Source organism: Myotis daubentonii, chromosome 12, assembly GCF_963259705.1.
Source record: "Myotis daubentonii chromosome 12, mMyoDau2.1, whole genome shotgun sequence".
NCBI classification, from domain to species: Eukaryota; Metazoa; Chordata; class Mammalia; order Chiroptera; family Vespertilionidae; genus Myotis; species Myotis daubentonii.
Genome location: NC_081851.1, coordinates 50,378,865 through 50,404,135, shown reverse-complemented (window position 1 = coordinate 50,404,135; position 25,271 = coordinate 50,378,865). Strand labels below are relative to the sequence as shown.

At 35.5% G+C, this 25,271-nt stretch overlaps 1 protein-coding gene across 4 annotated transcripts in view; it reads right to left on the bottom strand.

The window, feature by feature from the left end:
* Positions 1-25,271, bottom strand: part of PSME4 (proteasome activator subunit 4) — a 90,646-nt gene that overhangs the window by 26,039 nt on the left and 39,336 nt on the right. For all 4 annotated transcript variants that reach the window (XR_009447973.1, XM_059659824.1, XM_059659823.1 and 1 more), the window contains exons 12-28: positions 24,773-24,862; positions 23,490-23,554; positions 23,069-23,219; positions 19,850-19,948; positions 19,579-19,648; positions 19,056-19,123; positions 18,196-18,411; positions 17,447-17,604; positions 16,345-16,440; positions 8,222-8,277; positions 7,314-7,370; positions 7,049-7,104; positions 6,859-6,957; positions 4,573-4,635; positions 4,338-4,433; positions 3,269-3,400; positions 989-1,198 (exon numbers count right to left, since the gene is read on the bottom strand). Coding sequence is in view for 3 of the 4 variants with exons in the window: in XM_059659824.1 (XP_059515807.1) it covers positions 989-1,198; positions 3,269-3,400; positions 4,338-4,433; positions 4,573-4,635; positions 6,859-6,957; positions 7,049-7,104; positions 7,314-7,370; positions 8,222-8,277; positions 16,345-16,440; positions 17,447-17,604; positions 18,196-18,411; positions 19,056-19,123; positions 19,579-19,648; positions 19,850-19,948; positions 23,069-23,219; positions 23,490-23,554; positions 24,773-24,862 (1,782 nt within the window). In the remaining variant the exon portion in view is untranslated. The remainder of the gene's footprint in view (positions 1-988; positions 1,199-3,268; positions 3,401-4,337; positions 4,434-4,572; positions 4,636-6,858; positions 6,958-7,048; positions 7,105-7,313; positions 7,371-8,221; positions 8,278-16,344; positions 16,441-17,446; positions 17,605-18,195; positions 18,412-19,055; positions 19,124-19,578; positions 19,649-19,849; positions 19,949-23,068; positions 23,220-23,489; positions 23,555-24,772; positions 24,863-25,271) is intronic.

Here is a 25,271-nt window from a genome sequence, read left to right as displayed (position 1 = left end):
TAAAAAGAAAAGCCAAGGGGGGAAAGTGAAGTATTGACACATACTACAATATGGATGAATCTTGACAATATTATGTTATGTGAAAGAAGCCAGAAATAAAAGGCCACATATTGTATGATTCCATTTACATGAAATGTCCATAAAAGGTAAGTTCACAGAGAAAGAAAGTAGATGTTTTCAGAGGCTACAGGTATGGGGGAACTGGGAAGTAACTGTTGCTGGGTATAGAGTTTCTTTTTGACTGAGGAAAAGGTTCTGGAATTAAGAGTAGTGATAGTTGTACAACCCTATGAATACACTATTGTTGAGTGAATGTCTGGAATGTGAATTACATTTCAATTAAAGAAATTTTTAGCCGTTTAATCTAATGACAGCTGTAAATAGCAAAACTGCTTAATAAAAAAGGAATGCATTTAGAGCAGTGATTTTTAAACCAGAGGACAGATATCAAACATAACCACTTTAGAGAAGAGGAGCATTCAACTGTGCTCACATCTCTTTTAGCCATCCTGATTCTGATGGGTGCCTAATGTGCACTGGAAGATTTGTAGATGATCTACTGCTACATCTCTCCATTTGAGCACCCAGGAACCTGATATTCTCTACTTTTTCATTTGTCAAATCATTCCATTTCAATTTTCTTCACTATAAATTATGAACCCAGGGGCTAGTATGAATCGCACTCTAAAATATCAATTCTTTGAGAAATGAGGCCACAGCGTGTACAGGGAATAATGGTAATTACAACAATGTAATAACCCTTTGTGGCCCCTTGGAAGAGGAGCAGTCTAGCTCACTCCTGGCCATGCTCCAACCTCCTACTCTACCCTGCTATCTACAGTAAAGATCACAAAGAAAACAAAACAAATGCTTTTAAAAATTAATTATCAAGAACATTATTACAGAAAAAAAGATAAGAAAAATAGAAAAGCATTTTAACAGGGTAGTATTTCCACTAAAATCTGAATTAAGAAATGGCTATACTTACTGTGAAGTCCAAGCCAATTGTTTCATACTGACGATGAATCTTTTCTGCCAGGTCATCAAATAGTCTCACTATTGATGGTTTTTCCAGGGACATGGCTTTGCTAAGACCAGAAGAAACAATTGCTGGCCAAGTCTGTACAATACAGTCCCAATCATGAAGGTTTGCCAAGCATACACCACTGTGATTTCCAAGGAGACAATACAAGGCACCCTGCAGGAAAATAATTATGGGAACTAAGAAGCCACTCACCTGCATGAAGGTTTTAAATTTACTAAACAGTGATTATTGATTCTGTTTTAGTAAAATAGGTTCACATATTTGTTTGGCATGTTACTTTTAGAAATTTGAACTTGACATTTAATTAAGTGTCATCCAGTAATATTTTCTCTAAGTCATTTAACAGGGGGCTAGCTCAAAAAATGGCTATTCAGATAATATATTTCTAAAGTAGTTAATATATCTTTCCCACGTATTTTCCTAAGTATATAAAAACAAGGTTACTTAATTATACTGTGTATTTTCTAGTCATAAAAGTTCAATTTATCAGAATGATTCTGCTGACAGTAAGTTACATTTTCAATGAAAAGGACAATTAGTACCAAAACATTTCCTGAACATTCACCCTAACTAAATTCCGATCAGACTTCTTACCCACCTGATGCTGTGCTCCTTTACAGGTCCTCTTACGGTCACTGTTAAGCTCACCTATACTGATTTAATAGACATTTTTCAATTTTGATATTACTTAACCAATCTGATTTTGTACATTTAAAATGCTTTCAACAAGATCAATAACATACCTCCCAATGAGTTACACCTTCTACATTGGGGGGAGGGGAGGGAAGCACATTTTTTTCCATTAAGGATCATGTAGTAAATAATTGGCCATACAGTTTCTGTTGAAACTACTTATCTGTCACTGTAGCATAAAATAACTATAGACAATACATAAAGGAATGGCTGTGTTCCAATAAAACTTTATTTACAAAAGCAAGTGACTTGAGTGCAAGCTATAGTTTGTTGACCTGTTCTTACTGGGTAATTTCAAGGAACTTGTTTAGTTCTCATCTTAACTCTTCCCAGAAAGCAACTGACAGTACTGGTTGAGTTTCCCTTCTAGAAAGAAGTCTCCTTATCGTCTGTCATTCTTCCTCATTTTTTAATGTATTTATTACCTTTCCCTTCTCAGTTACCCCTTCCACTTGAGCTTCTAATGAAGTTTTCTCAACACCTGCCTCCTGTCCCTGCCTTACTCTCCTCCTAGGCCAGGGGTGGGCAAACTTTTTGACTCGAGGGCCACTATGGGTTCTTAAACTGGACAGGAGGGCCGGAACAAAAGCATGGATGGAGTGTTTGTGTGAACTAATATAAATTCAAAGTAAATATCATTACATAAAAGGGTACGGTCTTTTTTTTTTTAGTTTTATTCATTTCAAACGGGCCGGATCCGGCCCGCGGGCCGTAGTTTGCCCACGGCTGTCCTAGGCTCTCATACCCATGTCTAAAGATCTCAATTATCATCAATATACACTGAAGCAGTATTTTAAAATCCAAACTCAGGTGTCTAACTGCCTTGCCTCTTAGTTTATTGAAACTACTTCAAATTAAACTTGTCCAAACAAATTAATTTATAATCTAGTCTCCTCTCTCTGATGTACCCAACAACCAGGTGTACAATGCAGAACCTTAATAATTTAGATACTTTTTTCAGTCCCCCCCCCCCCACATTCAACTAGCAAGTCTTATCAATTCTCCCTCATAAAATCACTTTCAACCAGCCCAGTTCTATCTGATGGTATAAATCAGTGGTTCTCAACCCTCTGGCCCTTTAGATACAGTTCCTCATGTTGTGACCCAACCATAAAATTATTTTTGTTGCTACTTCATAATTGTAATGTTGCTACTGTTACGAATCATAATGTAAATATCTGATATGCAGGATGGTCTTAGGCGACCCCTGTGAAAGGGTCGTTCGAATGCCAAAGGGGTTGTGACCCTCAGGCTGAGAACCGCTGCAATGGTTTTGATAAATAATTTAATAATTGGGAAGAAAACAATAAACTGTATCTGTGAAGTACACTGATGTCTTCAACTTACTTTGAAATACATAAAAAAATAAGATGGCTGAAGAAATAAGATATGAGATAAAGTAAATAAAGCTTTAAAATGGTAAAGACAGTACCTGAATGGTGGACATACAGATAGTCACTGAAGAATTATTTCAACTTTTCTGTATGTTTGAAAATTTTCATAATAAAACAAAACAAAAAATAACTGTACCTTGAACTGCTGTTGTGTGACATCTTGTCTGTCAGGTCGTAAAAACTCCAAAACCAAGGGAATGATATCTCTGCAGCAGAAGTTATATGCTCCCAAGGCAGAAAAAAATGTTTGCTGAGCCTTATTTCTGACCTAGAGAGAGTATTATTAACAGAGGACTTTTATTCAATGGTAGACAAACTACAAAAATTTCTAAATGAATTAGCATAAAGTAAAATTTTAAATACTATAATAGAAAAATATACCAAAGCAATGCCTTAACAAAAACAAATAATTATCTTTTATCAAAAGGAAAGCATGACCACCAACCATATCTACGACTTAAGTTACATAAGTACAAATGTTTTTTATAAAGGAGAGACTAAATGGAACCAGTATGCATTTCATCAGTAACACAATCAGCAGAATATTAAATTTCTTATTCCGAGTTACTCTCAATGAAAAGTCTGATTTTCTCTAAAACACAGAACTTAATTTTTTTAATACCAATGTTATCACCACATATTTTATAACACAAGCAAAATATTCAGTGTAAATATAAAAACAACACACAGTACATGTTTTAAATCCTTTTCAAAGTAAGTTTAGGTGAAATATCTGGGTTAGAGACTAGTTTCCCAATTTGTATTATTTTATAAATACACAATAATTAGCTGTACATGAATCTCTTTATTTTTTCAGTTTTCCATGATTAGAGGTAATCTCTTGGTCCCATACTACCTTAAAGGATAGACCCCATAATTCACATGGTAGCAGCTTCCTAAAATCCAAACATAACACCTAGGAGGGATTACATGGCCTTTATGATGTGATTTAATTAAGTGGCAGCAACATTACACTAGCACTATCCATCAACTTCAATTAATTTTTTTTAATTGGAGAAGCAATTACACACAGTAAAAATAATAATTATTTTTTAAAAGACTAGCAAAATTAGCATGAATATATTTACGATTTGAAAGATGTTCTCTATGCCAATAAATTTTAAACTCCCTTGTTAACATGGGGATATTTAGATTGCATGTAATAAAATGGGAGTGGGGAGAGGGGTGTTTAGACTAGGCCTTACCTGACTGTATGAACTTGTAGATAAACGAAGAAGATCTCTGATCATATCTTGATGTACCTTTTTGTACTCACAACCTTCAACAGTTAGTGTTCGCAGCTATGAAAAATCAATGTAAATCAAATCTCAAAAGTTTGTACTAAAAGCTCATTTAATTATGAAGTAACACAAATAATTAAATATTCATCTGGAAAACTGTCATTTAAAGAAGTCATCTTGATTTTAAAAAGATATTTACCTCATGCTGCAACATTACTCTGTCAATCAACAGTGCTCTGATATGTTGTTTTTTCCCATGGAGCTGAAAGATAAAGTAGAAAACACTTCAACATTTTCCCTAAATGACCACAACAGTGGATTGTCCTGAAACCCTTAATGAAAAATTAGTTCAAAGAAGGTCACGGCAGGCTGGTGTTGTTCATTTATTCTAAAGCCAACAGGTTTATTTTAAAATGTACTATTTCAATCAATTTTATGTATAACAATAGAAATATTCCCTTTAAATGGCTCATCCAACACCCCATTTTTCTGATAAATAATGAATAGATTCATGCATGGGAAGCAATAGAAAGCAATGGAGTTGGTTCTTATTTGGTCAAAGTACACAAACAGCCTACAAAGAAAATTTCTGGACTCAGTTACATTTATAAGTAGACTCCCTAGGTGACTGTGTGTGTTTAATACAGAATATAATACCTTTTATTTTTCTGAAAATTATCATTTAAGCTCTCCCTCACCCCTAATCTTCTACCCAGTCACATTGGTCATCAAGTCCCCACAATTCCTTCTTCTTCTTCTTTTTTTTTTAAATATATTTTATTGAATTTTTTTACAGAGAGGAAGGGAGAGGTATAGTTAGAAACGTCGATGAGAGAGAAACTTCGATCACCTGCCTTCTGCACACTCCCTACTGGGTATGTGCCTGCAATCAAGGTACATGCCCTTGACCGGAATTGAACCTGGGACCCTTGAGTCCGCAGGCTGACGCTCTATCTACTGAGCCAAACCGGTTAGGGCAATTCCTTCTTTTTTAAAACACTTTTTCTTCATCTCCATGCCAGTGACCAGATTCTGGCTATTTCTCCATCTGGGCTATTAAAATACTTTAACCAACCTGCTATTTCCAGTCTCAATCTCCTACTGCATATTTTTCACAGCGGTAAAAGAGCTTTTCAAAATTCATTCAATTGAATATTGCTCTTTCTAATATTCAAGCCAGATGTAGTTAAAAATCTTTAATGATACCCCTGAATATAAAACTAAAGCACTTTCTGGGGAAAAAATTATAAATGACCTGGTGTAGCACCTGCGACTCTTCCCAACAGCCAGTTTCCTAAAGCAAGCCATGTTTGTATTGTAACATCTCCCTTTTATATACCACTAGAATCCCAGTGCATAAAATTTGTGCACTAGGGCGTGGGTGGGGGAGTGGGAAGGTGTGTGTGTGGGGGGGGTTCGGGTCCCCTCAGCCCAGCCTGCACCCTCTCATAGTCCAGAAGCCCTTGGGGTATGTCCAATTGCCAGCTTAGGCCCGCTCCCCACGACATCCTTGGTGCTGCTCTGCCACCACTGCTGTGCTCACCAGCTGTGAGGCCAGCTTCTGGCTGAGCGGCGCTCTCCCTGTGGGAGTACACTGACCACCAGGGGGCAGCTCCTGCATTAAGCATCTGCCCCCTAGTGGTCACCATGTGTCATAGTGATGGTCTTTTCCACTGTTAGGTCGATTTGCATATTAGCCTTTAATTATATAGGACTAGAGGCCTGATGCACGAAGATTCGTACAAGAATGGGCCTTCCTTCCCCTGGCTGCCAGCACCGTCTCTGCTCTGGCCTGGAGACACCTTTCTGGCTTCCCACGCTGCCCAGAGGCCTGGAGCGGCTGTGTATGCAAATTAACCTGTCATCTTTGTTGGGTTAATTTGCATACTCACTCCTGATTGGCTGGTGGGTATCACAAAGGTATGGTCAATTTGCATCTTTCTTTTATTAGTGTAGATTCCTTCTGTCTAGCATTTCTTGCCTACATAAGAAACTAACACAACCTTTTTAAACTTAATTTAAATAAAAACCTCCTATAAAGAAAACTGCAAGAACATCAAATGGCTAACTTAAGTATTCTTTCTTCCATGCTCTGAGAGAAACTTGTACTGACTTTTCCTGAAGCATAAATACAACATGAGATATATTTTCCTCTGATCTACATAAAGTGCCTTTGAACAATTCCTATCTTTTACTCAGTACTTCAGGATCTTACAAGGCAGTTTCAATGCAATTGCCAAGTTCCCACACTCCAAATTCCCACTGAGAGTTCAGAGACTGTGGAAATAGACTGAAGAGTTTGTTTCAGAAAAATATTTTTTTCCTAGGACCCTTTTGATTATATCATGATATCATATTTAAAAATCTACTATTTTTACTTATGTCAACTTCTTCTCTATGCCTAATAATCACTAAATCAGGTGGTTATATCAATATTACACATCTTTAAAAATATTATTTCAGAGTTGTAGGGGAAAATACTGACCCGATTTTCCATTGATTTCTTTACTAGGTTAAAGCTTTTCCAACGCGAGTCAAATTCATGCTTGTGAGATCCTTGGAACTGCAAAAGGTCTCCAATAATCTGTGTCAAAAAATTTCAAATTTTATATTTTTAAGTCATTGCATCAAACCTATCCTATTAATAACTATGAAACTTTAGGTGACAACTGTACCTTTATGATAAGAAACAATGACTTGGTGTCATCTTCTGAATTATTAAGTATGTGGTCTATATGAGGAGAAGAAATCAGATTTTGGTTAAAATATTTTGAATTACTACAGTACTCCTAATATATTAAAAGTCTATTAGTTAAGGAAAAAAAACACCGTGTGATATTTTTACTATTGAGAACGAAAAATGTTAAGTAAAAGCACATATGTTACAGAATTAAATTCTAAATATTTATTAGTAAAAAAAAAATGCATATATGTACTTACTAAGAAGTTTCCTTATGACTCTAGCAATGGCTTCTCGGTGGTTCTCTCTGGATAAATCTGTTTTAGAAAAATGAGAAGGTATTTTAGAGACACTGAAACACTTCCATACTGTTGAAGTTTTTATCAACAGTTTGTTTAAAGAAGAGATAATGTATCCAGGAGAAAAATAAACAAGTGAGTTGGCCTTCATAATAGTTGGATTAATGACTAAGCAATATATAGAATAACCTTCACATTTACAATGACCTGCTTATAAAACTTGATTAGACAGGCGAGGAAGAGGGAGGAAAAAAACCCCATCTTTGCCAATAAATATTTCAAAGACTCTATTCACCAACTAGAGACCATAAATGCATAGGATTCTCTAATTAGTTATGGGTGACCCAAATCAAGCAAGCTAAAATTACTCTAGCAATTAATGCAACTAACTCGTGTTAATCCAGCAATAGGGAAGTGTGTCAAATTTCTACCAATGTTAGATTCAGAACATTAAATGAACAGAATAAAATGCTTTGCATAAATATTTATATGAAATTTAACTATGGTAGAAAAATACAGATAGTCAGAATATATAAAGGTTATAATATTCTCATTCATATCAAGTATATCAGTTCAAAAACAATCCTAAATATAAATGAATATTACAGTATATGAAAGTCTGCCTCTGCAAATAGAAAATATCCAAATATTTACTGACCCAAATTTCTATCTTGTACTAGCTTACCCTTATATAATAATTTTCTAGTTTCTCCAGAAAAATATAACTATTGTGTAATTAATATTCACTTTTACATATAAAAAGGAGCATAGGAAAATTATAGCCACAAAATTATCCCATTTTAACCCTTTAGAGTAATTGACAAAAAAAAATAGACTACGCAGATTTACTCAGATTAGGATTCACATACCATATTCAAGTCCAGTATACAACTTTGTCTCTTCCAAGGACACCATACTTGGAACCCTGTACAAAAACAAGAGTGCTTGTATTTATTAATAATACCAATAAGAAGGGTTAAAGGGAAAAATGTCATTGCTAGAATGTTTAAATCAAAACAAAGATGATGGTGCTCTTTTAACAAATACAGATTTCCCATCTTCAATACTTCAATTCTTTACTTTATCCTTGTGAGGATAGATGCTATCTCTTTCATCACTAAGAACAATAGTATTCATCTTAAAGAAAATGTTAATTACATTTAATGACTTTGGGGGGAGTGACTCACTGCCCAAATGAGTGTTGTATTGATATTCTATAGTCAAGTGTAAAAGCTTAAGTCTGATGATAAACATTTATACAAAGGAAAGTCAGATTTGTAATAGCATAGTAAGGGTTAAAAGTAGTCACCAAAAAAAGTAGTCAATCAAATTTTATTGTAGAATATATAGCAGACAAGCTTCTTTAGACAATCAATACCCTTCCTCTTAAAACCAGCCAAACGTATTTCTCCTACCATCTGCAGAAAAATGCCACTACTTCAGAAGATGTTCAGAGGTAAAAAAACAAAACAAAAAAACCCCCACTGCATTTCCTAGTTAAAGATGTGTCACAAAGAAACATGTTACTGAAATAAACTGAACTAGTTAAATCTATTAAATGAAAAGTCACTTTTTAGGTATGTGAGAACAGGTATTGGAAAATACAAACTTTTGTAACTGAAATCTAAATTTTCTACAAAAATACTTTAATTTTCAACATTTTATATCAAAATATGAGACTGAATTCAATAACTTTTAATAAACAAAGAGATATTATATTACTTTCTAAGAGGAGAAACAGGCACAAATGCCAAGAAAACAAGGGATAAGCATATATAAGGGCAAAGTAGCAACAAACAGAAATTTTACAGTTATTACTCATCATTCATGAATTACACAGCCTTGTAATGAAGAAAACACTTTAAAATCAACACACTCCATCTCTAGTGTATTTTCATGCGTTAAATTATCTTTACCTTAATATTTCATAGTTTTAAATTATGGGATTTATCTAAATAGTAATAACATCAAGATTACTAAAATGCCAATTATAAGTATGTCCCTCCCCATAATCTATGCCTAGGATGAAAACAGTATCATCACAAGATTCAAAACCAAGCCTACAGAGTATAAACAAAGAATGGTAATGGGTTATAATATAAAATGCTAATTTGCTTCTCAGAGATTTTCAAGTTCAAATTCTAATTCTTAATATCTGGTTTTCAGCCCTAGCTGGTTTGGCTCAGTGGCTAGAGTGTCAGCCTACGGACTGAAGGGTCCCAGGTTCAATTCCAGTCAAGGGCATATGCCCGGGGTTGCAGGCTCGATCCCCAGTAGGGAGCGTGCAGGAGGCAGCCAATCAATGATTCTCTCTCATCATTGATGTTTCTATCTTTCTCTCCCTCTCCCTTCCTCTCTGAAATCATTAAAAATATATTTTTTACAAAATCTGGTTTTCATTACATAAAACTTGGAAACTTGAGTATTCTGTAAAATTGTGTATGACTGAAAAATAGATATGTACCCAGAATTTAGTCAGTAAAAATAAGATTCCTTTAAAATGAATGTAAAGGGGAGTCCATGTCTACTGAAACTAGATTTCACCAGCAAAGAGAAAAAGGCTGTGCTTTACCACCCTGGCCTAACCTCCCTTGGTAGAGGATGGGGAGGTGCTTGTCATGAGCTGTCATATGAGAGGACATCTCCTCACTGCTGCTATAAATATAAGTAGTTTACTAAAGTACTAATACAATTGTACCATACCCAGTCCATACCTAGTACCAAATAATATTGAACCAAGCATACATTTTAATTATCACAAAATTAGTCTTACAAGTAACATAAAAAACAATCTCTACAGCAAACCTCAGAACAATTTTTACTATATCCAAAGGGAGGGGGGAGAACCTATCAAACAAATGAAAAAAAACCAACCCTATTAATTGGTAATTTGAAATGGTTTTTTTGGTATGCATTTATGATCCTAGTAACTAATTACACTGTAATCACTTTTAAAAACAAGTCTCAACTATAAACCCTGATACCAATTTTTAAAATCCACGTGTCACTCTAAATAGTTTCCCTATTAAAAAATTTGAAGAAAGATGATCAGTTATTATAATTACTTTAAAATATCAGCCAGCATGGGATTTTAAAGTATAGTATTAAGTAACCCATTCAAATAAAAATTACTTAGGCTTTTATTTTTAAAGTCTAAATTAAAATACATCTACAGAACTCAAGTGTAGAGAAGGCATCTGGTTAGACATATATTTCAGTTTTGTTTATTCTTATCCATCACTAATTCCTTTTAGGCTTATTTATCTAAGATTCAGCTTTAACTGATCTCTTATCTAATAAGTTTATTGAACTCCATTTGGGTTGACATGTTTTACAATAAATGTTTCTCCGCAAGTGTAAAAACATATTTATACCAATTTTTTTCTTCTGATCTCTAAAAGAATAATTTTCTAAAAGAAATCTCTAGTCATGACCTATTTATCTCTTGTGGCCACTTTATAAGTCATGTGCAGCCATACTCTGTTACTTAAAACTGCTCTTGTAACTTTTAGTTGTGAACATCTTAGCTGAATAGAATTAAAGTACTGTCAACTTATAGATCTGTGTTCTGATTAAAAGCCATAGTAGCAATATATATAATTTAAATCAAATACCATCACTTTCCCACCCCAAGTGAAATTTATTCTTCTCACATTCACTGTTTCATTTTACATGGAGTAATTTGACATAAGAACTAAATAAAATTCTGACAAGTAATTTCAACACAACATATTATAAATAATACCATCCATAAATAATAAAGTTAAATCAACTAAATAGTACCAGGCCATCTAATTTATAACAAGATCTATTCAATATGTGTGCCACTGGGTGGGAGGTGGGAGGAGGGATGGGACCTGTTAAGTTTCCACAACTATGTAATTGGTACCACTAGATGGCAATCTTCTTTAGATGTGATCAGAGTAGAACTGAAAACAATCACTGGAGGAAAAAGATGGTGAAAAGGGAAGCAGTGACTAATAACATAAAAACAAAATATACAAATCAAATATGCAAATGAAAGCTAGATTAACTGTCGTAAAACAACCGCAAACAGTAATAACTCTTCCTGTCTGTAAGTGAAAGAACAAGCTACCCTTTCCAATAATCACTCCCCTCCCAAATGAAAACAAACCTAAAGGTATAAAACCAAGCCACTAGATATTTTTTCCAGCCAAGATTACGAAGTGTTTCACAAGAGACAATTGGCCTATTTCTGTGTTCTGTTATGCAATTCAACCCTAGGCATCAATAATAGCAATAGACACAAATGAAAAGCTAGCTCTTCCTCTACCATGGGCATAACAGGTTGCTAAGTAAAGAAAGAGAAATCTTACATAGTGCTAGTTTGAAAATTTATGCTGAGCATAAGAACTATTTTCATGTCTGACACATAAGCTTTTAAAAATTCAAAGAAAACAGTCAGAAGGTGAAATAAGGAGAAAACAGGATTACTCACCGTGGAGTAGTAACTGTTTCCTTTTCTGTGTGCGGCTCCCCCAGCAGAGCTGGGTAGTTCCCTGGAGGTGCCAAGAGAGGTTAGCTAGCCCTGCCCCTCATCGCATAACAACACATCCTTTCACATATTAATGAAATGGTCTCAACTCTTAGACCTTAAGTATGAATTTTTCTTGAATGAAAAGTTAGTAAAAGCTGAGATCTTAAGAATGATCTAACTAAGAATGACTTACAGATCTACCAGAGAAAAGGGGTATAAAGTAAAGAAGAAATACTGGAGATGAAAAATGATGACTCCTCTACCTTGAGTAACCCTGTTTTTATAGATATTAGTATTTTACTTTCTGTGATAGCTGGTTAGACCTAAAAGATTATGAGTGGACTGCAAAAGGAGAAATTAATGATGATTTGAGGATTACAGGCAAGTGTCCAAAATTCCTGTGACCCTGCAAAGACATACTCCAACTTCCACATCTATAAAGGTAGAACTGTGAGTATAAACTATATCACAAATATTTCTATTAAATCATCAACTCAAGGTTCCAAGGGCGAAATAGAGAGGTTCCAATGTAAGAGTAATTGGGCAGGCTTAATACAACAAAACTGCTAAAAATCAAAATTGTACTAAACTAAAAAATGTATCCTTTAATTATCCTCAAGGAACCATAATTTACCCATCATTTGAAACAGTAAAATGTATAGTATGTACAAGATATTTAGTGACCCCCTATACTCCTATAGGCCAAAAATTATAATGCAGATACATTAGGTATATCATTTATTTTATACTTATTAGAATAATCAACGTATCTAAGTAGTTTATTTTTTGTCAGTCTCTAATCACTTAGCATAGTTCATATATTTATAGTAGCCATTCCCCTGAACAATGGGATTTTAAGATCATCCCATATACTCTATTAGAAACTAGGTTAGATTTTCTTACAGAAAATCTCAGAACTTAGTTTTTCATTACTTTTAAATTTTCCAGAAGACAAATACTACTAATACATGAGCAAGGCAAACTTAATAAAGCACCTAGAATATTTTACCTAATTGAGATTTATATAAGAAAAAGAAAAGCATAAGTTGAAATTTTAAAAAACTGAGTTGCTATGTGCTTCCAAAAACTGCTTGAGTATTTTGGAAAATGCATACATACTGTCCCATAATACAAAGGCAAAATTGTTTGTTATTAACATCGGTAAAATTTTAGCACCTTAGGCATTACACTAAAGCATCTGTCACATCTATGTCTTTCTTTTTCTCCCCGACCTGATACACTTTCCTCTATTTCCCGTGGAGCAACTACTTTCCTATTGTTGTTTTTATGTACTAGTTTCAAACTGATGTGCTGTTGATAATTTAATTGAGAGTTATGCTACAGATATTCTTTCTTCACACCAGGCAGTGTGATTTAATATCACAGAACAATGGCACCATCAACTGAAATTACTTAGTGTTTTCAAATCAATGTACATTTAGAAGATTTTAACAACTGACTTACTAAAAAAGCATTTCAGAAATTTAAAAAGCTAACTTTATTTTATGATACTTTGGTGAGAACCAATTTACTATTAGTCAAAAAAAGCTAAAATGTTATATAAAGAAAATATAAGGTGGCATACATTACCAAAACAAATTAAAATTTCAGATAAAAGATGATACCAGTTAAGAAAATGGTTTTAAAGGAAAGGATTCTGTTAAGAATGAGTTAAAGGCCCAGGGAAGACTACACAAACTCCATGTTTTGGCAACTCAATGGCTAAGGGCTGTTCATTCATTTTTATTTCAACTTCATTTAATCATTATCCTGCATAGATGTACGTAACTATAAAGAATCTTAAAAATGTGTACAATTCAATGATTAAAATGATTGACTTTTTCATCATTTCATATTTTATTTTGTTAGGTATTACTAAATATACAGGGGTGGGCAAGAGTAGTTTTACGGTTGTGAGTATGGGAAACAGCTTTCTTGTATTATTATTTATTATTGTATTTTTCATACAAACAACTGTAACCCACATTTTTTTACAGAGAGGAAGGGAGAGGGATAGAGAGTTAGAAACATCGATGAGAGAGAAACATCAATCAGCTGCCTCCTGCACACCCCCTACTGGGGATGTGCCCGCAACCAAGGTACATGCCCTTGACCGGAATCGAACCTGGGACCCTTCAGTCTGCAGGCCGACACTCTATCCACTGAGCCAAACCGGTTAGGGCTGTAACCCACTTTTGTCCACCCCTGTATACAAGAAAACATTTTATATGTAGACTTTTAAATATATTTAAAAATCTTATAATTGTATATTTATATTAAATAGCTTTTATTACTTCATTATATTAAATTTTCACACTAAAAGCGAAAAGTCAAAAACAAAGTATCTCCATCTAAATTATCTTTCTTCTCCAACTTTTCTGGGAAAAACCTATAAAGGATACTCAGGATCAATTTTATAGTTTATAGTGTATAGTAATGCAGGCTAACAAATTATTTAGTTATAGTCCATGGCATTCGTAACATTTTTATAACATGGTATTATTTTCCTTATTGAAAATGCATTTCATTATATATAAACCTAATTGGTGTATAATAACAAAATATATGGCAATTTTGTCCAGATGCACATTTATTTCAAAAGATAAATTCTTGCCCAGCTGGTGTTCTCAGTGGTTAGCGTCAACCTATGAACCAGGAGGTCATGGTTCGATTCCTGGTCAGGGCACATGCCCAGGTTGCAGACTTGATCCCCAGTTGGGAAGAGTGTAAGAGGCAGTTAATCAATGATTCTCTCTCATCATTGATGTTTCTATCTCTATCTCCCTCTCCCATCCTTTCTGAAATCAATAAAAATATACATGTAAAAATACATACACAAAAAAGATGAATTATTTGTGTCAATTCCCTATTATAGTGCACATGGCATAATATGGCTACATGATGATACGAACTTCCATATTGAAAAACCTCCAGGCATCCTTATCTGACCCTTCAAGAAGTACATCTAAATGATCACGCTACCAAAAATCTTCTCATCATATACACAGATTATACATGCTTTTGCTCTTAGATAAATTTTTGGATTAAATGAAGACACTTCTCATTGGCAACAGTCCAAGCACAACTAAATTTACTAATTTAATAAACTCATTACATATTAAATATTTTACTGTATTACACACTGTTAAAATCTTCAAGAAAATAAAAACCATTGATTTTAATTTTAGGTCTCATTTAAAATTGTTTAAAATGAATCTCTCATGCCCCTCCAGGTGGCGGGCTCAGTTAGTTGGAGCAAAAGGTATTCCCAAGCACCAAAAGGGCTGCGGGTTCCATTCCCAGTCAGGGACCATAACTAGGTTGTGGGTTCGAACCCTGGTGGGGATGTTTATGGGAGGCAGCCATCTATGCTTTTCTCTCTCACATATCAATAAACATATCCTCAGGTGAGAATTTAAAAAATAATTTAAAAATCAATCTCTCATAATAAAAATGAATTTGGTAATATTGCTCTGATATCAAACTATAAAACTAATGAAAAACAAAGGTTCTTTAAAAGAATTCAGCAAATTCCTAGGTAAACTGAAAACAGATTCCCTTACTTGAAATGACCCTACTTCACCCTCTTAAATCTAATGAGCAAGCTAAAATTCAATGTCTAAAAACAGCTTTTAGATTGAAATAAGTGGAAATTATGAAAAAGCATGATTCCAAACAATGATTATACAAAATATAGGAAAGACAAGCAAGTCATATTTTAAAACAACTCCTTGAAGCTTTTTAATATTTTTGTTGTAAAATCCACAAATAATTCTCCTCTTTGTGTTTTTTAGCAGGCAGGGATTACTTACTCATTTTTATGTGATTTTCATTAAGTTGTTCAGCAATGAGATGTTGATGTAGACAGAAAATGATCTAAGATGGTATACTGAAACTAGTATCTACTTATTATGTGAGCTAAAGTTACATATTTGCTGATGTCCATTAAACTTAATTTTTTAACTTAAATGGTAGCACGAACAAGAGACTAAATCAAGACACTCAATTCAAAATAATAATACTTTGAAAAGCACTTAAATTCAAAAAAAGCAACTTGATAAATCTAAAAAGTTCAAAATCATAATGAATAACACTGGACAAATTTTTATTTAAAAAACACTGGTTTTTTTGCTGCAAAATCTTTAATCAACATTTACGGCAGACTAAAAGTATTTTTCTTTCCTTTTTAAAGCAGAGTATTTCTTAATTAACTTAGTAATCTAATAGATAAAACTTAAATATCTCTAAATTAATATTTAAAACTCATGAACATTCAAAATTATCCTGGCACCATATGAAGATCTGAATAAGCCTTAAAGTTTACAGACCTAAATTGTGCCTCAGGTATATTTTGGCCTATCAATGACAAAAAGGTTAAAGTGATACAAACACCACCAATAACTATAAAACCAGAAAATCATTATGTGACTAAGACTTAAAATATATGCCAAATGGAAAAAAAGCAAAATATGTAAAGTAGTTATTTTTACTTACAAGTTAGCAACTGGCTCTCCTTTCAATGGAGGTAGGAGGTTTCCTGAGCCAATTAAACAGTTATGCACTATAGTCAGACTCTGTAGAACATCATCTCTAGAAAAAAATAAAAGGTATTTTCATATTTTACAAGACCCCAAATCCCTATTTTATAAAAAGCCAAGAATCTAGGGGGAAGTACAAAAACTTCATCAAGTGGGGATATACAAAATTAAGGCAAAAAAAATGGCAACCACCACAGTATACTCATTTAATAGTTCAAGGTAATTAAACAGATATTTACTGGTAATAAGAGATGTGCTTATATTTAAGCAGGTTCTAAATGATCACAGGTAACAAAGACTGATTGTGCTTTGTCAAACAATTCTGAATTTAATCACCTATTTACCTAAAGATCACTACCACAAGAAAACAGTGTTACATGAAATCTTCAAGCATATCTCATCTAAAAATGGACTAGCTAAACGTTCACTTCAAAAGGCAGTTTTGTGCAACAGACTATATAGTTTACATGAAGTCAATCATACTTCTTCCTCCAATCCCATTTCTACTGAATTTGCTATTAAAGTTTCCTGATATTTGACACACAGTAATTTTCCTACTATTATTTTAGGAACTGTCAAATATCCAAACTATAAAAGTCTAATGATTTCAAGTAATTTTTTTTATTAAAGCCTATAGAAAAGGAAAAGAAATTATCTCACAGAGATATTTCTCTTAAGGAATATTAACAGCAATAATGAATTACCAAGAAGAAACAGACCAATAAATCTAAGCTGAACCTAGAAAGCGGGCATTACTTTCAAAGGGGACAGAGCTACACACTTCCCGAAGATGCACAAGTGAAACAGCTAAGTAAAAAGCACTAAAAACAAGTGAGGACAAAAACCATTTATGTTTAAATGTTATGACAAATTTTCTGTTACACAACGCTATATTAAATGGTTTCTAATTACACTCATATCCATGTTCAAAACTCACTGAAAATGAATACAGCAGACATCCAGCGAGAGAAGGAAAGGCACAAAAAAGGATATTTTTAGTCTGAAACCATAAAAACTAACACCAATTAATTATTTAAAAAACAAAACAAAAAACTAACCTAGACATTTCGATTTCTCCATCCCCACACCGCTGGAGTTTGATGAGTTCAGGCTGAAGAAAAGAGTCCAACAGAAAGAAGGCAAACGCCACCTCGTTGGGAGAAGGAACATGCCACTGGATTCCCAGATTCCAGAGGTCCCCCGGTTTACCCCAGTCCTAGAAAAGAACAGCATTTGCTCAGCCAGTTGTGAAGTTGAAAAAGGAACATATACATAATTGAAAATGTTAGAATATGTACAAGTGTTCCAAACCCAAGATAGTGAATAATGCACACAGAAATGGCATGACAACGTATTATCCCTTCATTATAACTCCTGAAAAGGTCTCCCTGAAGAGCCCCTCAAATGTTAGTTTACTTATAAGAGTAATAGTTAATTTATGTGAGTCTACTGAGTTACCCGATAAAATTATATTGAACTATACAGGTTAGATGTGGCATAACAAGTCATCTCACACAAAAACAGAAAAGAAAACTAGAGGAGCTCCAGCACTATGTACTATGCTGCACACATTTAAAACATTCCAGGGAGCGCCACTTCAGTTGCCAGATGGGATGCTGCCTCATTCACAAATCACCTAAAAAGCCAATTAGATCTTCAAAATAAACAACCCAATAAGCTTTAATATAATCTACTTCTAAAATAAAGAAATGACACCTTCATACACAAGAAAAAACCACCACACTTTGAATTCCTTAGGAAAATAACCGAATATATCCTTAAACCCTAAATTATTGAAAATGCTTGCCTTGATAGGAAAGTATTCAGAGAGATGCCTGTCGAAGCCACCCGGCACACTGCAGTATTCTGTAGGGTAGATGAGTGTGGTAGAACGAAGGAGGTGATGCAAAAGGTTGCAGGACAGAGTGTAACCCTGCTTACAGGTTAAATGTAGGGTTCTTTGGAGAATCTTTACAAGTTGCTCCCTATAAAGAAGCAACTTCTTCCCATCCACTCGAGTAATCTAAAAAGAGAAAGATTTTTTAGCCCGAAGATACTTGGGATAAAAGATTTAAGAATCAATAATTAATGCAAAGGTTAATGTTTGGCATGAAAGAAGCCTACAGGCATTAACAGTGTTTCTCTTAAAATAATTCATTTTAGGACTTACTTTTTCATTATATTCTAACAATCTATTCTTTTTAAAGGTCAAACTCATTTTCGGAGTCTAGGCTCTCAAGTGCCATGGCACAGTAACATCCTTTCCAAAAGAGTCCCTCTCCTTTAAGAGAGAAAGCTAACTTAATGGAATTTCTGTTCTTTAGTTCCTGAACTAACCCATAAAAAATGCTAAAGTTTGATTAATGGCCAACTTTAGGACATAGAGAAAAAAAGAATTCCCAAATCTAATAACCTTTTCAATTAATGAGTTAACTATATTGGAATTAATCAGTAAAAAGTCAATAATACTGAACATAAGGTAATCAATAATTATACTCCTCTGATACCAGAAAGTGACATTATCTGACTTTCTGCCACTAAATCAAAAGAATACCTAAAACTTATGACCTTTCATGTTTTAATATCAAATTTTCAAAAAAGAATAAATACTAAGAGCAAGTCAACGTTTTCACAATTGTATGTTTTTATTCCAAAGATTTACAATACCTCAGACAAAAGTTGAAGATTCCATAGTAACTCCTTGTCTAGCTCTTCCTCATTTAATACATCATCATCTAAAAAAGGCAAAATAGTACAGAGGAGAGAAAAAAGATCTGTGTATCCAACTAAATGAATTATTGTTTACAGATTTATATTTAATATTTCTGATACCTGAAAAAGTCTCTTTTAGGGAGACTTTTCAATTCCTTCTTACTCTAGAGGAGGTGGAAACTCACAATTCAGAAAATAAACATAGCAGCCAAATGTCTGACTGTGCACATATCACAAAATAACTGGTATTTTTGTGGCAACTTTTAAATGGTTCTTGTAAGAAAATATTAATTGAATAAAGTAAAATTTCCAATCTGCCTGTCAACATGGTGATAGCTTATTTTGAGCAATCTCCCCCAAAACTACAAAATTAAGATACTGCATAGCTTAAAGGATCTATTTTTATCAAGAGAATTCTAGAAACAGAAAAAATTTTTATTTAAAATTGTAAATACAGAATGGAAACTATATGACTTACTCATTGTAAGCTGAGTTATAACACTGCAGCAGTGGGGAACAAATAGCTTCAAAGATTCCTCTGGGCAGCACTGCAACATATGTATACAATGTTTTTTGAAAGGTATAAATACTTAACAGTCACAAAGTATACACTAGCACTACATTCGTGGCAAATAAGGGCTGTAAGCAACTATTGAAGGGACTATGTATTTTAAGTATAACAAACATAGTCACATAAACCTGCTGGTTGCTGATTCATTAATTCATCAGTCCAAAAAACCCAAACTCACCTTTACAGCAGCACGGCACATGTCTGCTACCATACGGCCCGCCACTCTTGTTTCAAATATATGTGAAATCGAAAAATTAAAAACCTTCTGAAGGGCTACCTTTAAGATAGGTAAAAAATGAAAATGTCTAATCAGCATTTTAAGCAAAATTAAACATAAAACATTTTTAAAACGATGCTCAGACTATATTAAATGTAACCAAGTATGAAATTTTTAGCCATCAGAATTTATAAGGATTTGCTCACTAATGTTACATTCATATGTACAAGCAATCTTTACACAACACCCTAACGTGAACAAACAATTGAAGCACAAGATTTTATTTGCCACAGAAACACTAAACACAAAATTGTAACTATTGGAAGCAAATATAATTATCTTGTTGGCTAGTCCAATGTAACACAATAATTTTTTTAGAATATATAATATTTACATTTTGTCATTCTGACAACCACATCTATTTAATTTTACAATCAAGTCACAGGATTTCAACTGCTGAATGAAAAATTGGGCTCTCCACATGGATTAACAGTACTCAGTATTATAAACAACTCCCTACAAAAGATTTTGATTAAATAAGAGATTATTTTTTAATATTTTATGCTCATATAATCTTAGTAAATATTTCATGCAGCTGTAAGGTTAGTTTTTGACCAGAATAAACAAATTGAACAGTGATAATTTCAGATGGAGAAGAAATAGAAATGGAAATAAAGTGTGGTTTTAAAGACCATACTGTACATAACAGATACTCACCAATAATGAATTCATCCTAGTTTGCCAGATTTTTGTATTTAACTAGAGGCCTGGTGCACGGATTCGTGCACATTGAAAGGAAATTCATTAGAAGGTGGCTGGCGAGGCAGGACTGAGTGAGACAGGCCGGACATGCCCTAGAGCCAACCTCCCGCAGTCCCTCCCTGGCTGGCTGCACCTGGGGCGGTGCTGGGGCTTGAAGGCGTCTGTGGAGTGAACGGGGTCCCTCCGGCAGGTGGGGTCCCTTGGCCTGGCCTGCAGGTATTGGGCCAAAACCAGCAGTCTGACACCCCCCAAGGAGTCCCGGAGTGCAAGAGGGCACTCTGCAAAGTTGCTGTCCCTCAGCAGCTCCTGCATTAAACATCTGCCCCCTGGTAGTCAATGTGTGTTATAGCTACCGGCCGGTAGGCTGGTTGCTTAGCCTTTTATATACAGTAGGTAGGTCCTCGGGTTACGCCGGAGATCTGTTCTTACGGCGCGACATAATGTGATTTTCGCCGTAAGCCGGAACCCACCTACATAAGCACCTAAGTCACTCACATGGAGCACATACACAGCAGTAATGAGGTGAAACGGTACAAAACATTTAAGAGAAAGATAACAATTCCTGACCTTTACTTGTGGTAAATAAATAATAAAAAAACATAAAGCACATATGTACATATGTCGAAATGATGGAGCTTTTTTTTTTTAATAAATAAATGGGAGATGGCGACATAACCACGAAACGACATATGTCAAGTCCGATGTAACTCAAGGACAGTTTGTACATAGATTTCTATCATGTTAGGTCATAAACAATTTCCAAAACTATTCTCCTAAATAGTATTTAACTGTAAACTTTAAAACTACAGTTAATTCTTGTTATTTGTAGTAGTTATGTTCTATATAGTTGCTGTGAACACAGAATTATCAAATACTCATTTGCTAGCTAATAACATCATTGTGCCTAAGGGACACACAGGATCATCAACACTAATAAAAGAGAAAAATGGTAATTGGCGTACGAGCTACCCTTTTCATTGGCTAATCAGGGCTATATGCAAATTAACTGCCAACTAAGATTGGCAGTTAACTGCCAACAAGATGGTGGTTAATTTGCATATGTAGGCACAATGCAGGGAGGCGAAAGGGAAAGCAGGAAGAAGCCCCCTGCCACTGACAGTGATCAGAAACCCAGGGGGGAGCTAAGAGCTGGGGAGCCGCCTTTGCCCTGCCCCCCAGCCATGATCGGAGAATCAGGCGCCTTTTCCGCCCTGGCCAGTGATAGCAGGAAGTAGGGGTGGAGCCAGCGATGGGAGCTGGGCACGGTCGAAGCTGGCAGTCCCAGGAGCTAGGGGCCCCTTGCCTGGGCCTAAAGCGGAGCCCACGATCGCGGGGCCGCTGCAGCTGCGGGTCCCCGCTGCCCGGGCCGGACGCCTAGGCCAGAGGCGTCAGGCCTGGGCAAGGGGCCGATCCTGCGATTGGAGGGTGATGAGGGTCAACGCCTGAGGGTTCCCAGTATGTGAGAGGGGGCAGGCTGGGCTGAGGGACACCCTCCCCCCCCCATACACACACCCAGTGCACGAATTTCGTGCACCGGGCCCCTAGTGTTCCTATAAGGCTCTGGGTACACATTTTCATCAACTGAATTTTGTTTTACTATGTTTCTGTTTAAAGACACCTTATTTAATATATATTCTTGATTTATAAGATGGAACTCAAGTCAGCAGCATAACTCATGCCGGAACAAAGCTCATCTAAAACATGTTATTTTCTCCGTTAGACACAGCACAACTCTCTTATGCTTAGAACACCAGACAGTGCTTCAGCACTACTCTTGGTGACCATTTTAAGCAGCAAAATCACAAAAATGTGGAAACCCTGGTACTAGAGAGACACAAAAAGAACATGTTCACAGTTTGAGAGCTGAAACAGAAAGGTAGGGAGGGTGTTACCTTATTCAACCTCAGCTGGAAACATGTGCAACTCAAATTTTTGCCACTGCAAGTGTTGGCTTAGGGGTTACACATAAATTCTAGCCAGTAGGTAAATGTGCTAATATGGAGTATGTGAATAATGAGCATAACTGTACTAGCTTTTTCAAATTTTAGCACGGGCATTAATTTATACACTTTAGCTTAAGGTTCAATTTTTTTTTTTTGGGGGGGGGGTGTTTAATCCTCACCTGAGGGTATCTTTCCATTGATCTTTTAGAGAGAGCGGAAGAGAGAGGGAAAGACAGAGAGAAACATCTATGTGAGAGAAACGCATCAATTGGTTGCCTCCTGCATGTGCCTCAACCAGGGTGCGGGCTGGGAGGAGCCTGCAACCAAGGTATGTGCCCTTGACCAGAATGGAATCCGTGATCCTTTGGTCCGCAGGCCAATGCTCTATCCACTGAGCTAAACTGGCTAGGGCACTTAAGGTTCAATTTTTAAAACATCAAATAAAATTAAAACATCGGAATTTAATTTTTCTTACCATAAATATTTCTTTGGAACATTGTGTGAGGATTGTACTAAATGTAGAAGACAGACCTAATTCGACTAAACTCTCCAAGTGAGTCATTTTCTCAGTTTCTGTCTCTTCTCTTGTTTGCTCCAATGTGCTACTTTCAATAAGTCCAAAGCATCTACATAATGCAAAAATACAAAGAAAAGTATAATTTTAGTAACCAAAAGCCAGTTTTAACATTTTTTTTTGATGATTATTATGACAGTTCAAGTGACAGCTACATAACTTGCACATGACTCACAATCAACTGTCCTTTTATAACTTCAAAAGCACCACCTTGGGTAGTCGTGAAATAGTGGTTGCAATACAGGGAGAGACTAAAATTGCTGGGACAGAACAATCATTGTTTTGAATTCAGATAAAGGGTAGGTCTGGGGTACGTGCTCACCTGTCCATAAACTGTAAGACAAAGTCCTCAAATTCAGCCGTGGCTGAACACAGTTCTCGTTCCACCTACAACATTAATGTGGAGAAAAATTAAAAATAGCTTATTTTTCTTATTTGAACTAACGAAACTCAAATATGGTCTACAAAATAGATATAACACTAAATTCTTATACTGTATACTGTGAAATACAGCACCATTATCACATGTCAATTTAGAATAACTCAAATCTACTACTTTCCAGGAACCAAAGTAAGAATTAACGTATTATATAGGGGCCAACTCAGAAGTCAAGCAGCCATTTTTATTATCAATTACATTTTTCAAACTGTCACTATTCGATTCCTAGTTAGGGCACATGCCTGGGTTGCAGGCTCGATCCCCAGGAGGCAGCCAATCAATGATTCTCTCTAATCACTGATGTCTCGTCTCTCTCTCTCTCTCTCTCTCTCTCTCTCTCTCTCTCTCTCTCTCTCTCTCTCTCTCTCTTCTTTGCAATGAATAAAAACATTTTTTAAAAAATAAATAAATGAACCAGACAGTGATAAAGAAAATTTCATTAGATGTTAATCTCAACAGATTTATTACTAACATTAGAGGCCCAATGCATGACATTCATGCACTTGGGGGGTGGGGGTCTTTCAGCCTGGCCTGCGCCTTCTCCAGTCTGGGACTCCTCAGGGGATGTCTGCCTAGCGCTGCCACGAAGGCAGGAGAGGCTCCCGCCACTGCCACTGCACTGGACAGCAGTGAGCCCAGCTTCTGGCTGAGCAGCATTCCCTGTGGGAGCACACTGACCACCAGGGGGCAGCTCCTGCATTGAGCGTCTGCCCCCTGGTGGTCAGTGTCTGTCACGCAACCAGTTGTTCCACCATTCGGTAGATTTGTATATTAGGGTTTTATTATATAGGGTAAGAAAATGGAAAAAAAAACAAAAAACACTATCTTTGTTTAACAAAACATTTAAAAAGCAACAAAGAAATGGAAACACAACCCTGGGTGTCAAAATAGCAGTGATGTCAAGGCCGTCTATTTATATCATTGAAGTCATAAGACTGTAACTTTAACTAGTTAGCACCTATCCAAAGTTTTTTTATAAAACATATTTTTATTGATTTCAGAGAGAGGAAGGGAAACAGACCTATGACCTCCTGGCTCATAGGTCCATGTTCAACCACTGGGCCACACCAGCCAGGCCCAAAGTTGCTTTTAAACTAGCAAATATTGCTATGCATATACAGTAAGAATTAGAACTTAATTCCTTTGCAACCAGAAAGCATCCTTACCTCGGTGAAGTCATCTCGCTCTTGGAGTACAGATGAACAGTCTACTAAAGGCACCAGAGTGGAAAATGTTGCTATAAACTGGAATGTAATCTGGGAAAATGCAACAAATTTAACATTAATTACATAATTCTAGTTCAAAACACAAGCATATTGTAATCTACCCAAATAATTATCTTCAGGGAGTCCCACAATCTTTCTGGAAATTTTTTTACTTAGAATTGAACTTTTAAAGGTTCCTCAAAATGAACTAGCTGTTACTTTAGTAATGAAATTATACCTTTATTTTCACATAGCTATTTATTTAGGTTTAAGCATAAAGCGCTCTAACCTTCTGTGACTGAGAAGTTACCTTGCCTCCCTCCTAAAATGAACCATAACTAAGAGGAAGCAGTAAACGCTGGTGCAGAAGCCAGAGGCCGGGGAGAGGAGCAATGTCAGGACAGGCACGGACAGCCAGGATCTGGCCGCTCACCCCTGTAATGTGTACCCTGCCCCTTTG